The sequence below is a fragment of the Taurulus bubalis genome (genome assembly GCF_910589615.1).
Source record: "Taurulus bubalis genome assembly, chromosome: 1".
Lineage (NCBI taxonomy): Eukaryota > Metazoa > Chordata > Actinopteri > Perciformes > Cottidae > Taurulus > Taurulus bubalis.
Genome location: NC_136589.1, coordinates 34,424,689 through 34,438,042, shown reverse-complemented (window position 1 = coordinate 34,438,042; position 13,354 = coordinate 34,424,689). Strand labels below are relative to the sequence as shown.

At 42.7% G+C, this 13,354-nt stretch overlaps 2 protein-coding genes across 2 annotated transcripts; both read right to left on the bottom strand.

The window, feature by feature from the left end:
* Positions 1-4,537: 4,537 nt before the first annotated feature.
* On the bottom strand, positions 4,538-5,152 carry tmem275a (transmembrane protein 275a; the record flags this gene model as incomplete). Its single annotated transcript, XM_079237362.1, has 1 exon — positions 4,538-5,152. The coding sequence occupies one exon, from the start codon at positions 5,150-5,152 to the stop codon at positions 4,538-4,540; it is 615 nt and encodes a 204-aa protein (XP_079093488.1).
* A 3,133-nt stretch (positions 5,153-8,285) lies between these two features.
* kncn (kinocilin) lies at positions 8,286-13,106 on the bottom strand (the record flags this gene model as incomplete). Its single annotated transcript, XM_079229170.1, has 5 exons — positions 8,286-8,361; positions 9,540-9,633; positions 10,944-11,015; positions 11,105-11,173; positions 12,959-13,106. The coding sequence occupies 5 exons, from the start codon at positions 13,104-13,106 to the stop codon at positions 8,286-8,288; spliced, it is 459 nt and encodes a 152-aa protein (XP_079085296.1).
* Positions 13,107-13,354: the final 248 nt, after the last annotated feature.

The window sequence follows — 13,354 nt, the reverse complement described above, 5'->3', positions numbered from 1 at the left end:
ATAACCAGTGTCTGCTCCCACAGATCCTCAGCAGCTCGTCTTCCCCTAATCTTTTCAGCTTGATTACACCCTCCATCCCCCTTCTCTCGTCGACTCATTCAACTGAGATTGTTGCACATCTACACGGGCACACGAACAGCGCGTGGAGATCCGCCACGCTCCGGTTTAGAGCGGATGGGATGCTTGCAATTGGAGGTGTGTGTGGCTGCAGCAGTGTTTTGACTGTGTGCAGCATCTCGTCGGGAAGACACCTGAGGTTAGCTGTGGTCGTTCGCCTCCATAATCTCCAGACCTTTCCAGGTGTTTACGCCGTATCTTAGCATCACGGACATCTGTGTCAGTCATCGCTGATGATGACTTTGATATCTGTGAGAACGAGGCAGACGTTGTAATCTGCTCAAGAAATGGTGAACAAAGATGGACTGAGCTCGGATAATATTTGACGTCCCAGCAGCCTGTCAGTGGTTTAGTAACACTGTGGTGCAATATGGATGCAACATGCAGAGGGTAGTGTCAACACTCGCTTCAGCATGTGCCCCTTTAAAAAATGTTTCTCTTTGATTTTCTGACAGAAGTCAAACACAGTGCTCTATTGTTATTGTAGTGCCAACATTTTGCAGTCACAGCGTACATTGGATAGCTGCTGTGATAAACGAGAAAGTGTCTGCTGGAAATGTTTATCATTACCCATAATTTGGCATGAGACACTCACGCCAAACAAGCAATCAAATAAACACAATAACTTAATTTTAGCAATAGTCTGCATTCCCACTGAGAAACTGTAAAACCACTATTATAAAAAGGGGTGGAAAGGCCAAGGGAAAGTGGACAGTTTCACAGAGCATGGGGCCTGCTTTTTGTTGGAAATCAAAGCTTTTTCCAATTAAAGTGCTGATAAAAGAAGTCTGAGGACACAAGGGAGGGTTCAAAGGGCAAATGGTGACTTCCATTTATTCCCCTTTTTTGTGACAAGTAAGCTTAACTGCAGCGGTACACCATGACCCGTCTCCCTGACCTTTGCTCACGAAGAGCATAAATATGGGACTATTCTCCTCAGGGTGTATCTTCCCTATAAACCATAAAGGCCATAAATCTACCAACCTCCAGCTGGCTAAACATTTAATATGTTTTATGAGCCTCTTCGGTGAAGGCCAACAGGCGGAAGAGGCAGGAAGCATGTTTCATAGTTGTAACGCAACATAAACCTGGAGAGATGGTGTTCGAATGGTGTCACGCTTCAGTAGTTTTCACGTGTAACTGTTTAGTTGCAAGCTTAATCACAGGAAGAAGAAAAAAATGTATATGCTGCCGATGTATGAGCTCGGTGTTTTGGCTCAAACCAGTGACAGTATTACTTACAGCATCAGCATCATTAGGAGCAGAACTGATAAATGGGTCAAACACACTCTATCCTGTTGTTTTTATACCTCTCATAAAACCAAAGCAAACTGTTTTTAATATCGACAAAACATCCCCTTATTATTTAACATGAATAAATCCCTGAAGCCTCTAATCTTTTTTTACTGCCAATCAAGACTCAGTGGATATAAAACTCGCACTGCGTACTACTCCAACTTTGATCACAAACTCAACCATGTGATTGAAATCAGTAGTTTTTGGAGCCTTTCGGGTCTCAAAAGAAAATATCCTGGATCTTTTTTGTCATCTGTGGGCAGCCTCAGAAAGTAGGCCACACCAGATATGTGCCGTCATCATCTTGATGAGCCCGAGGGGAGCTTTATCAGCATTGTGTGTACTAAAAAATCATACTATCTTTTCATAGGCGTCATTAGTGCTATCAGCTGAGATTTGCCAAGCACAGCCAACTCACACAGCAATAAGAAATCTTCCCCAAGCACGATGTGGATCACTGCCGCTTTGGCTGTTTCATCTTTGCAAACTTCTCAACACAATGCTTTGCGAATACAGCAATCAATATGTAATGATTGTGCATACCAATATTCAATATGTTGTTTACGATGTCAGCGAATGCACTCCGATATGATCTACTACTATACATTTATTCTCACGAGCCTCAACAGCAGCCAACATAGGTTTGTTAGGGTCTACTGACATCTACTGCCTTGATGATTAAACAACAGTAACATTTTATGTAACTTTGCTGAAGCTCATAGACGTGGCCGTGGCGCCCTCCAGTGATAAAAACTTTAAACACTCTTGCACACTTGTAGAGCCAGACGGAGCTCCTATTGAGTTATTTCTCAAGGGCATCTTTGATGAGGTGTGTTAAAAGAAATTTTAACAAAGATTTACCGCTTCAGACTATTTGTGGCATAGAAGTGCACAAAATGATTTGCAGCTTTTCTCTGTTTTATATAAGGTTGATTTTTCGACCATCATTAGAAATCTATTATTTAAGAGAATGATTGCCAGATTAATCAATAATGAAAATAATCGTTAGTTGCATCTCCAGAAGTGACACTGGAAGGAGCCATGTTTCAGGTGAGCAGGAGGTTGGTTTGGCATGGAAGGATAAACTGAAGCGAAAAGTCTCCAGCTGTTTTGCATCTTCTTTCTGACACATCTGGGGGGTTATTTATGCCTGATTTCTTGTTGTTTTCCCACAAACTGCTGTTCAAGAATCATTACACACTCTCTCTTGGAATAAATAACGCTCGTAAAGATGATCACGCCCCCACAACGAAAGGCTGTTTTCCTACAAGACCACACTGAACTTGTGTGAAATGTTAACATATAACAAATCCAGTTTGACATTTTTATTCATTTCACTTGATGATGACACAAAATGCAAAGTAGCAGGAACACAGTGTTACATAATGAGCAACCTCATGTTCTAATGAAAGAGCCTTTTTAAAATGTATATCTCTTGAAGGATTCACATTTGGATCATATACTTTTGGAAAATAAACACATTATAATCTTCACAAAAATATTCTTTCCATAAATTTTCCAGATGTTTGTCGAAGTGCTACACAAGTTACACAGATAACACCAATAGTTCACAACAGGGTGTTGTGCGCTTCCATGAGGCAGATCTCTGAACATGCAAAACTTAAGCTCAGCACGTCAGACAGCTTTGACAGAGAAACCAGTCCTTTTGAGGAGCTGCATCACAAATAAGGAAGGTTCACACCGTATAGGGGAATGCTCCATTAACTGGACTATGTCTGTGTGCACGTCGTCACTCTACTGACGCTCCGTGTACTTTTCTGCGGGGATGGAACATTGAAGCCGTTTGCATGCATTCGTTTTACCCACAAAGAAACAAAAAAACGTGTTGAGGCTTTCCTAATATGGAATAAGAACCCAGAGCTTTCTAAAGAGAAATGCTATTGTGCACTTTTGTTATAGCCCTCATTACTTTGATCCTGATAGTTCAGTCTAAGGCAACTTTCCTTTCAAAGGAAATCAGGGAATGTCTGTTTTGACCAGTTGAGTTCGTAACTGACGAGAAGACATCACAGTGGTGGGGAATAAGTTCTTTTTTTTATGCAATCTGAATATCTAAACTATGTCAGACGTCTTGGCTTGCCTCTATTATATACAAAGTTCAGTGGCGGTTAACTTCTAGGTTTGTCATATCAGACATTAGGAATAAGAATTCAGCACTGCGAAAATCACGCCTTCATATTTGTAATGTAAACCATTCCTCCGAATTTAAAATTCATGATGACTAAATCATCATCATCATGACACATTTGTATGCTTCACGGTGAGGTACGGCCCCATACTCCGCTTGGATCCCGACCTTAACTGCATTGCACCGTTTATGAATTACTGTAAATGTCATGATGAACGTGCCCGTAAAACTGCGAGTTGCGATCCCCTTCAATGAAACCTGAACGTGAAATCAGAAAAGGTGATGTGTTGATGTTGGTGTGGTGACAAATGTTTTGATGTTGCTGCGATCTGACATTGTACACGGTTAGGTGTAAATACACTGTGACACACTGTTCAACATGGACTGTTATCGTTAAATGCATTGGCTGTAGACAATAAGTGTGTATTCATACTTGTTAAAAGAACTATAATCTCAGGTGAGATAATTTTGCTTTGGGACTCCTGTGACGTATAATATATTACGCACCCAAAACAAAGTTCAGCACTGAGAATGGCACACGAAATGTCAAATGTCACAACAGATGTACCGGCACGGTTCATTGTTGAACTTCGCATCTTGAAGTTTTCAGAACCAATCAACAATCATATGTTTCATTACAGCCCTATGAAATCACTGCGAGGAGCAATGAAAGATAAACGGTGTTTATAAACTGTTCATAATGCCCCATGTTAAAAAAAATTAGAAAATATGTAGGTGAAAAAATAAAAACAGCACGAGAGATGTAGGGATTTGAATTCCAAAACGTATGATCAACAAACACTTGGAGGTTTCCTTAACTTTGCATGCTAATTACCAGTTGGCTGCACAGCAAGAAAATCAAAAGCGTTCTGTACACAACCAGAAATATGGCACGACGTAAACCAGAGGACACGATCACATCCAGCAAGCCCTCGGACCAGAAGGATATTCACACAGGCAAGAGTTTCTGCTCTGCTAGGGGACCCCTTCTTCACGCGGCAGATTGAGCCTCACCTCCCCTCCCGCTGCGGTGGAGGCTGAGTAGACTACGGTGGCGGAAGGAGGGCCATTGGTCTCCATGGTGAAGAGCTTGCAGGGTCCTGGTAGGGCCGCATTAGGAGCATCCTTTTCTGGGCTGGAGGCCCGGGATGAACCGGGGGACGACGTGGGGCTGAGCTGCACGGCTGTAGTATCCTGCAGCGTGTGCTCGCTGATCTCTATTTCAAACGCCGCCCCACCAGCCAGCCCGCCATGTCCCATCAGCCCCGCGCCCCTGCCGCCCACCTTAGACCTCCGCGAGCTGTGGGGAGGGGGGAGGCGGCTGCACACGCAACAGGCCCCGAAAAAGGTGAAGGCAACCAGCAGAAGGATAGGTCCGATGATGATCGGGGGATTTGCAGAAGGCACCAGCGTGCTGAAGGCAAACGCTCCCACGAGGGTGATGTTGAGTCCAGCCAGCATGATGCATAGGCCGCAGGCACAGCAGAGGGCCGGAGACGGCAGGCCATGAGGGCGAGACTTCCTCCTCGTCTTCTTCTGGGGCTCCTTTTTAGGTACAGGGGTGCCAGTGTTTCCATCAGTGATGACCATGTCTTCTCCTCGGAGCTCTCTCTGTCTTCCAATGTGTTATCAAATCTCCCCGCGTTTCAGTCCAGACTCTTCCTCATGGCAATGTTTAAATTCACAGCCAGGGAACATCTTTGTCTGTAAATGGAAATGTAAAAACATGACAGACAGCTGTAAGAGTATCTTTTTGGATACACACAGTGAAAGTGTGTATCAACTCTGCCTCTGATGATCACTGTGGGCATTTTTAGGGAAGTGTACTCCCTGAGAGACTCTGTAACAAGCTCTGAACATGCTACCCCTATAAATTACACATCATTATGATACAAATCTGATAACCAAAACGCTAAATACACTGGCCACGATGCAGGTGAGTGTTAAAGTTGGCTTTATGTATAGCTGTGGTTTATATCAGAGAGACACCAGAAGATCACATGCAGGGGAAGGACAACTGAAAATACTTAATTTAAATCGACTGGACTACGTTTTAATTCAAATTGTTTTGCTTATTTTGCTCAATTCCCATAAAACAACACACACGACAAGTGAGTTGTGTAACTCAGCTAGACACAAACACATGGACATAAATTGGTGAGACCATTAATGGAGAATGTGTTGCAATATCACACCATATAAATGAGATGCATGCACCCTGTGACTCTTGCACCACCATATAAAAAAGAAAACGTGCTGCTTAATAATTAAGCATGTTTGTTCATAATTGCTACTCATTAAATCTGGACTGTGAAGTAAAATGTGTACAATGGCACTGCAGCTGCTTCATTTCAGCCAGCAAGGCCACTGTGGGAATGACATTTCAGTATTTAGTTGCAATCTAATCAACTCTTCCATTCCAGCATGCATCCACTCAAGAGCATATACAGTGCAAATGAATAAAAGGGGGTGTGTGGAAAAAGGGTATAATTCTTGTAAATGTGTATGTCAGTAATAGGAACACAAAAGCATCACAAACCGTGCATTTAATTATGAACTATAGGATTTGCTTGGAACACATTTAAATTACGCTTTCTGCACTGTATTGTGTTACAGTCCTTTGAAATGAACCCGTAACCCAAAAAAAATCTTCTTACCCTGAATGTCGAGGTACTGCAGGTCTTTCCATTGTTTAATCAGTAGATTTGCAGCGAGATTCCCAGGCTAATTACCGGGTGTAATTACTGAGAGGCTGAAAGCGCGCATCAACACCAAACGAGGGGTTTTCATCCTGCCTCCGTGGCTTCACGCTGCCGAGGGCACTAGTCATGACAGCCGTTCAATCAGTCGCCACGGACACAGAAGCATCGCGATCCGACCTGCTGAGGACGATACCACGAGGAGAAGAGGGGAAAGATCTCCTAGTTGAGTGAGATGACATTTCTTCTAAGTTGGCACAGAGACGCAACACCGCGCGCTGCTCCTGATGTGGTCCGAGACGCACGTAGCACCGGCGAGGTCATCCTGCAACGGGAACGGGAGGAAACCGCCAATATGGTGGTGGCTGTGTCGTCATATCATTATTGCATTTATTTGATCCGCCGCGCATAGCACCTCCTCTCCTCTGTGAACCTGTGGATGCGACTCCCCTGTCTCCTCCTCACCCATCCTTTAGTGCGCAACCTGGAGTGTGTGTGTGTGTGTGTGTGTGTGTGTGTGTGTGTGTGTGTGTGTGTGTGTGTGTGTGTGTGTGTGTGTGTGCGCGTGTGCGTGTGCGTGTGTGTGTGTGTGTGTGTGTGTGTGTGTGTGTGTGTGTGTGTGTGTGTGTGTGATCTTGCCTGTAGCTCACTAGCTCCCCTTTATTTACTTGTTGCTGATTTTTCTCTGAACTCTTTATGTAGAGGAGTCATAAGTTGTAACTAATGGCTTAATTGGAGGTTGAGAAATTGATTAAATGTAAAGTACAAAAATATAAGTCATTAATTAGAACAAATTCAGGGTTGCCAAGTGGGGAAATGTAATTACGGCATTAATAAATAAATAGGCCAACAGGTTGGCAGTTATAAATGTGCTTATAAAATGGGCACGTGTTGCCTAATAGGCCAAAGAAAATATAAATTAAATCATTAATAAAGGGTTCAGAAGTTGAGAGGTCGAGCTGTCTTTCTAATGATTTAAAGAGTGAAACTCTGGAGGAGGTTAAACACCAACCTGGCAACCCAGAATCTGTTCTTATTAAGGGCTGGTGTTAATAAAGCATTGCCTCCCATACCTCCTCAGTTTGTTTGCTGAGACCTTTTATGCAGCCATTGAAATTGAATTTACATCTATTGCATATGGGACATTCTTCGAGATGGATACCTCAAAATCTCTTTAGATTAAAAGAAAAAAGATTTATCTTCATAAATGGGGTAATTCAGAAAATGTGGGGTTCAGTTTGTGATTTGGTGAACTGGCCCTTTAAATGTTCTCAGTTCTGGTTTTAAGGTTGTTCACACCTTCTGGTTTTCATTCTTGATGCAATCAGGCGTTTGTTATGTGTCCCTCCGCTGTTAAACCTCACACAGACACAGAGCGGTCTTGATTTGAGGCCTGAGATGGAGACTGCCGCCTGTCAGCAATGCCCTGCAGACGTCTCTGGCTATACCACTGCCGACACAGTTCATCCTCGCACCACGCCACAATTGTTGTTTTTTGTCAGAGAACAGCATCCTTCCCCATGCAGCAGCCATTCTGCCTGTGCTGTCCTGAATATCAATACTTTATGTTTCACTGCGGGGGTGCAGTTCAGTGTGCGCATGTAATTGGACGTATACAGTTTGTGTGTCAAGCTGTCTGCACACTTGTATTCCAATTAGGTTTGCTTGTGAAAAATACAAGCAAGGGAGCTCGAGCCAAATCCTGTACGAGTCCCACCGTCACATAACGGCCGTTACCGCTTCCTAATTGCCGGCTGAGAACATTGTGAGATGGTGAGACGAGCCGCACACATGTGTGACTACTGGGCTTAATTTGTTCCGCTCATCGGCAGGAAGTTTGGAAATACTTCTCGAACAATCACAATTGGGTCTTCGAAGGTGTTTATTAGGCCACACAAGTACAATGTCATGAGATTATCAAACAAGCAAGTTCAGCCACAATTCCACAGAAAATCATTATCTTTTATCCTTTTGCCGAAGAGGATTTAGCAGGGAAGTGGAATAATATTGGGCATGTGATGAAATCATGGCAGGTCTTGATCAGAAGGTGGCTGCTTCAGTTTCCGTCGAGATAAGATGTCTGGCATGTCTGAGGATGTCCTGCAACACACCAGAACATGACCCGCGTGAGGGAGGGTGTTGTATTGTGTCTGTCTGATGAAGCTGAACTGAAACACCTCGAGCCAAACTAGAAGATTAGACTCAAAGTATTTGTCTGTCTGTGTTATATGTCTTCCCTCAGTTTGTGACAACCTATCTTACGTTATTTTTCCTCCAAGTCATCTAAAAATGGAACCGATAGTTGAATGAAAATAATGAAATGAACATGGCATAAAATATATAACGCATTTTACATGATTGTCCCACACAGTTAGTGGTCTCTTTGGATCCTAACTGAAACGGAAGTAACGAAAACTAACATTGGCATTGCTTCATCTTAATAGCTTAATTTTGTCAAGTTAAACTCATCGCCTTCTCTTTTAAACTATACGGCAAAAAAAAATCATGACCGGACATATCACACAAAGAGCAACATCGAATACAATTAATAAGCCATCAAATCAATCAATCTCAGGCCTTGCATGTGACTGCCTCAAACCCGAAATTGACTGAGAGATGAAAGCAGGCGCACACATCTAAACCGCCTAGGTCAAATCCCTGCACGACTTTGAAGTCTCTGTCTGGCAGGGCATCATGATCTCATTACAGGGAACTAAAAGTGTGACCACATTCCTACTGAACATTATCCTCAAAATATCTCTGTCACTCTAGTAAGTTAAAGTGATTGTTCCGCTTCATGGGGGCAGTTGAGCGTTAACACTCAGCTTTATGGGCCAGAAAATGTGCCATTAAAAGTCTTTGGGGTTTCAGTTAATTAATTTTGGGGCATATACATGTGGATTTGTGATGCATACAAAACCAATCCTGCAGTATTGGTTGACTTGATGACATAAAAAAGCTGTGTGTCAAAACATTCTATTGTTGAAGTAAATCTGTGATGAATGCAGTGATTGGATTCTGGTGAGGTTGATGATCTGAGGAAAAAGAACTCCTCGGTTAGGGTGACATTATGTTCTTCAATGTTAGAAGATGACATGTGGTAGAGATCTCAAATGTCTGAGTCCATTATAAGACAAGATCTACCCGCACTTCCTGCTCATCGTTACCTTTCTTGCACTTTATGAATGTCAAGCCACTTCCTGCTGTTGTGCATACATCCCTAATCCACATTAATAACGTTGGGAAAAAAGTCCCCACATATAATATTGTCCACGTACCCCTCATCTGCGTTGGTCTCAGCTGGCGGCCCGCCCTCCACAAAGGTTCCCATTCGACTCTTAGAGCGCTCCAGATTTAGCTGACTCTGGGTCCCTGTCGAGAGGACGGGAGTCAATTCAAGTCAATTTTATGACTCTTTCCATATAGAGCCTGTCTAGACCGTACTCAATGTACACAGACCCCAGGAGGTCTCTCCATGCAGGAGAGCAGGTCAACACGCTGAAAACATGGAATGCAACAGTCTGAGAGCTGAATTGTATTATGAAGGCAAGTGAGAAAAAACATAATCTCAGGGGGAAAACACACACACACACACACACACACACACACATACATACCTGGATTGTCTATTATGTGGTCACTCACATGTATGAATCTATCTGTATGTCTTCGCCACATAAAACCATAGTCATACAAGCATGCATAAACAACTGTAGCTTCTAAAAGATCTCATAGGACTGTATGGGTGCAGTTAAACAGCCATAACAGGGATAATACAAATGAAAGGAGAAATTGCCATCTCACAGTTTATTGCTAATAACTCCTGACCAACTTTTTTTCTTTTTTTACCAGTGTAATTTAACAGGAACATTTGGGTTTGGAAATATTAATACATGTGTTTTTTGTACAAACAGTAAATCTGTTTATTACATGATATTCAGGGGATTATTTCAAGAGTTAATGCTGGATTGTAAATGTTGATGTCTGAGTAGAATACAATACTATTAAAAAATATGCATTGTTTACACAAAGCCAGTGTGATGGAAAAAATAAATCTATTTGAGAAATGATCATGGGGAGATACTTTGCATGTTTCTGTAGAATCTCTTAAATGAATTAAAAGACAATTTACACTTACAAATGACAAATCACGTTGGTCTTCTTTTCAAGACAGATTTTCTTGTGTAATCATGGTACATTACTGTTATATGTGGTCCTGGATTTTCCGGTGAACTAACATTCGTAAAGAAGGCAGCACAGTCAATTTTTTCTGTCACATCTTTCCTCGATCTCATAATGTTTTCCATCTAGGTCAATAAAAAGTGGTTATGAAAGAAGAACACATGTTGTTTCTCCCTCTCTCTCTCCCTCTCACTCTCTCTCTCTCTGTTTCTCTCTCTCATTCACTTTTTCTTTTCTTTTTTACTTTTCAACTGCACCCCATGCGACATTAGTTGATTGATGCTCTGCAATAACCACCAGACCCAACACCTTTCTCGTTGGTGTTAATCAGCTCTGCAGAGTGCAGACATGCAGGTGGCAGATTCCCTCTCAATACTGGACACAAACGTGACAGCTCGCTACCGAGGAGCAAACTGGACAACATGCCGTTGAAAGTTATATGTATGTGGTTGGCTGCCTTGCTGTTGAAACAGCGAGCAAAAGGCTCCACACTCACTCACCTTCTCTTCTTAGAGTCTCCACAGGTTGATCGGGAGCGGGATTGGCAGGCGTGGGGTGCACTCTGAAGTTCCCTGGATTGTTAAGACAAGAGGCAAAACAATGTGTGACTTTAAATATCTTTAAAAGTGTTCAAATTGAATGTTCAAATCAAACGACGTACCAAAGGATGGAAGTATGTGGTTGAGGTTCAGCCAGGCTTTTATGAAGGGGTAGATGGATATGAGCAGGCCTGGGAAGCAGACAGCGTAACCAAATTAATGAATCACACATAAACACTGCTTTTATTATCCACTGTTGATGAGAAGTAAGAACAGATTCACTGCTACTGTGTGAGTATTTAGTCACAATAGGGGCTTCAAAAGAAAGGATAATCAGTCAAATGTAATTGTTAGGAGAGAAACAAAACCAGGAGTGGAGGAAAAATGTTGTGTACACCGCAGGCCCAAAATGAAATCTCATTATAAAGGGATATCTGATTTAATTGCATGTGAGGCACTCCAGAGGGTAGAGCAGCTCTTCATATAACTTGTGACGTCACAACAATGAGAGTCTTTGATGAAATAGCCTTCAGATTATTTTTAATGTACCAGATACAGCGTGTGATGTTTCGTTCCTGTTCGGCTCCAAGTATAAATTAATATCTGAACCGCGGGGCTTGTGTGCCTCTCAGCGGCACTCCGCTCCAATTCAACACTTATTGATTTCTCTTATAAGCCACAAGAGTTGACATTAAACCCTGGCAGGTCCCTAGGGTGTCTGTGACGAGCACGCATGTGCTTAAAATGTCATGAAACTGCAGAAGGAGTGAAAGGAATCTGTCGAGAACACTCCGTTCACACTCATTAGTCAGCCTATGTGTCGGAGGAGGCATCAAGGCGCATCAGCCCCAAAACACATAATTAGATGCTAGTCTGCGAATGTCTCCGGCAAGCTGCTGTGCTCAGTTCTGGTTTGCCAGAACTCTTGTGCACATTAAAACACAAATGAATGATTGAAAGCTGATCAAATCAACAGTGGGAATAGGTTCACCATTAACTATGCATGCTGATGTTGTCTCGCTCGGATCGAAAGCCCTGCCCTTTACTCTCTCCCTTTCTTGCTCCTTCATCTTGGCACTGACACTCCTTGGGCTCTCAGTTGGTTCCAGTTACACGGTTGTATCGAGTGATCACATGGTGTCTTTTTCAAGAGCGGCAGAGTGGAAAACGTCACAGGCCAAAAAACTTTCACTAATTTGGGATAAGAAGAAGAAAGATACGTTAAGTATTCCTCAGATTGCCCGTTGGATATGAATGTGTCATCCTCGAGCCAGACAACACTCTGAGGAGAACGTACGTTTTACTTCCTCATTGTTTGGGCTCTCACAGATCCCACTGTTGTATATGGAGAGATAACGATCATTGCTATGTACTATTAACGCGCAACATCGAGAAAAGGTCGTGGCACTTTTCCTTTTGTCACAACCTAAACTAGCATACTCAATGAAGGTGATAACAAATGATTACATTATCACAAGTTTTGTATGTGGTATGCATGGTAAATTATGTATTCCTTTTGTTTTCCAATAAATCATTCATTAAAAAAAATGTAGAGTAGGTTTTCCTACATCGTGAGGTAACATAATCTCTTACAATCCACCTGCCCGCTGGTGGGTTAGGGGTGAATGATTGGTTTTGAATAATGGTATTAGGGTGAGAATTACAATTAGTATTTAACCAGGTGTCACAGAGGGGGTCTCTGAGACTACAAACAGAAGTATACAACATTTTCCACAGAGGCCTCCAAAAGGTCAAAATGATGTATGTGTAAAAGCTAGTCTCTTATAAGTAAGAAAAGTCATAAAGTACCAAAGTGATTAAAGAATGTTTCGTGATTAAGGAATGTTTCTTTCATCACCAATATTTGCTGACACGACTTCATGAATGGAGCAATAAAGACAACCAATGACTTCATAATGACTAAATACCTTTCCCAACCTGATGCATAGTATCTAAAAACTTCCACACACACTCACCGAGGCCTCCCGCTCCCAGGAAGATCCCTCCGACAGCATCAGCGTCACACTCCCTGGATACCCCAATGATGATGCAGCCCGCCACAATGCTGAGCAAGGATGATCCCACCCGTAGCCCATGGTACTGCCCAACACTGACAGGGTTCATTCAGTAGGTGGAGACCCTCCCACCTGCTCCTCACACGCACACACACACACACACAGTGAACAGTCTCAACACTATATGCTCTGCTTTAAGCCCTCGCTGCCACTTTCACCTTCATTGACATCTGCACGAGCCTCTCCCCTCCCTCTCTTTCGCTCTCTCCGACACAGAAACACTTTCTCTGGCAGAGCCTCCATCTCCGTTCCCCAAAGCTCAAGAACGTCTCATGCATCTTTAAAGACGGAGCTCTG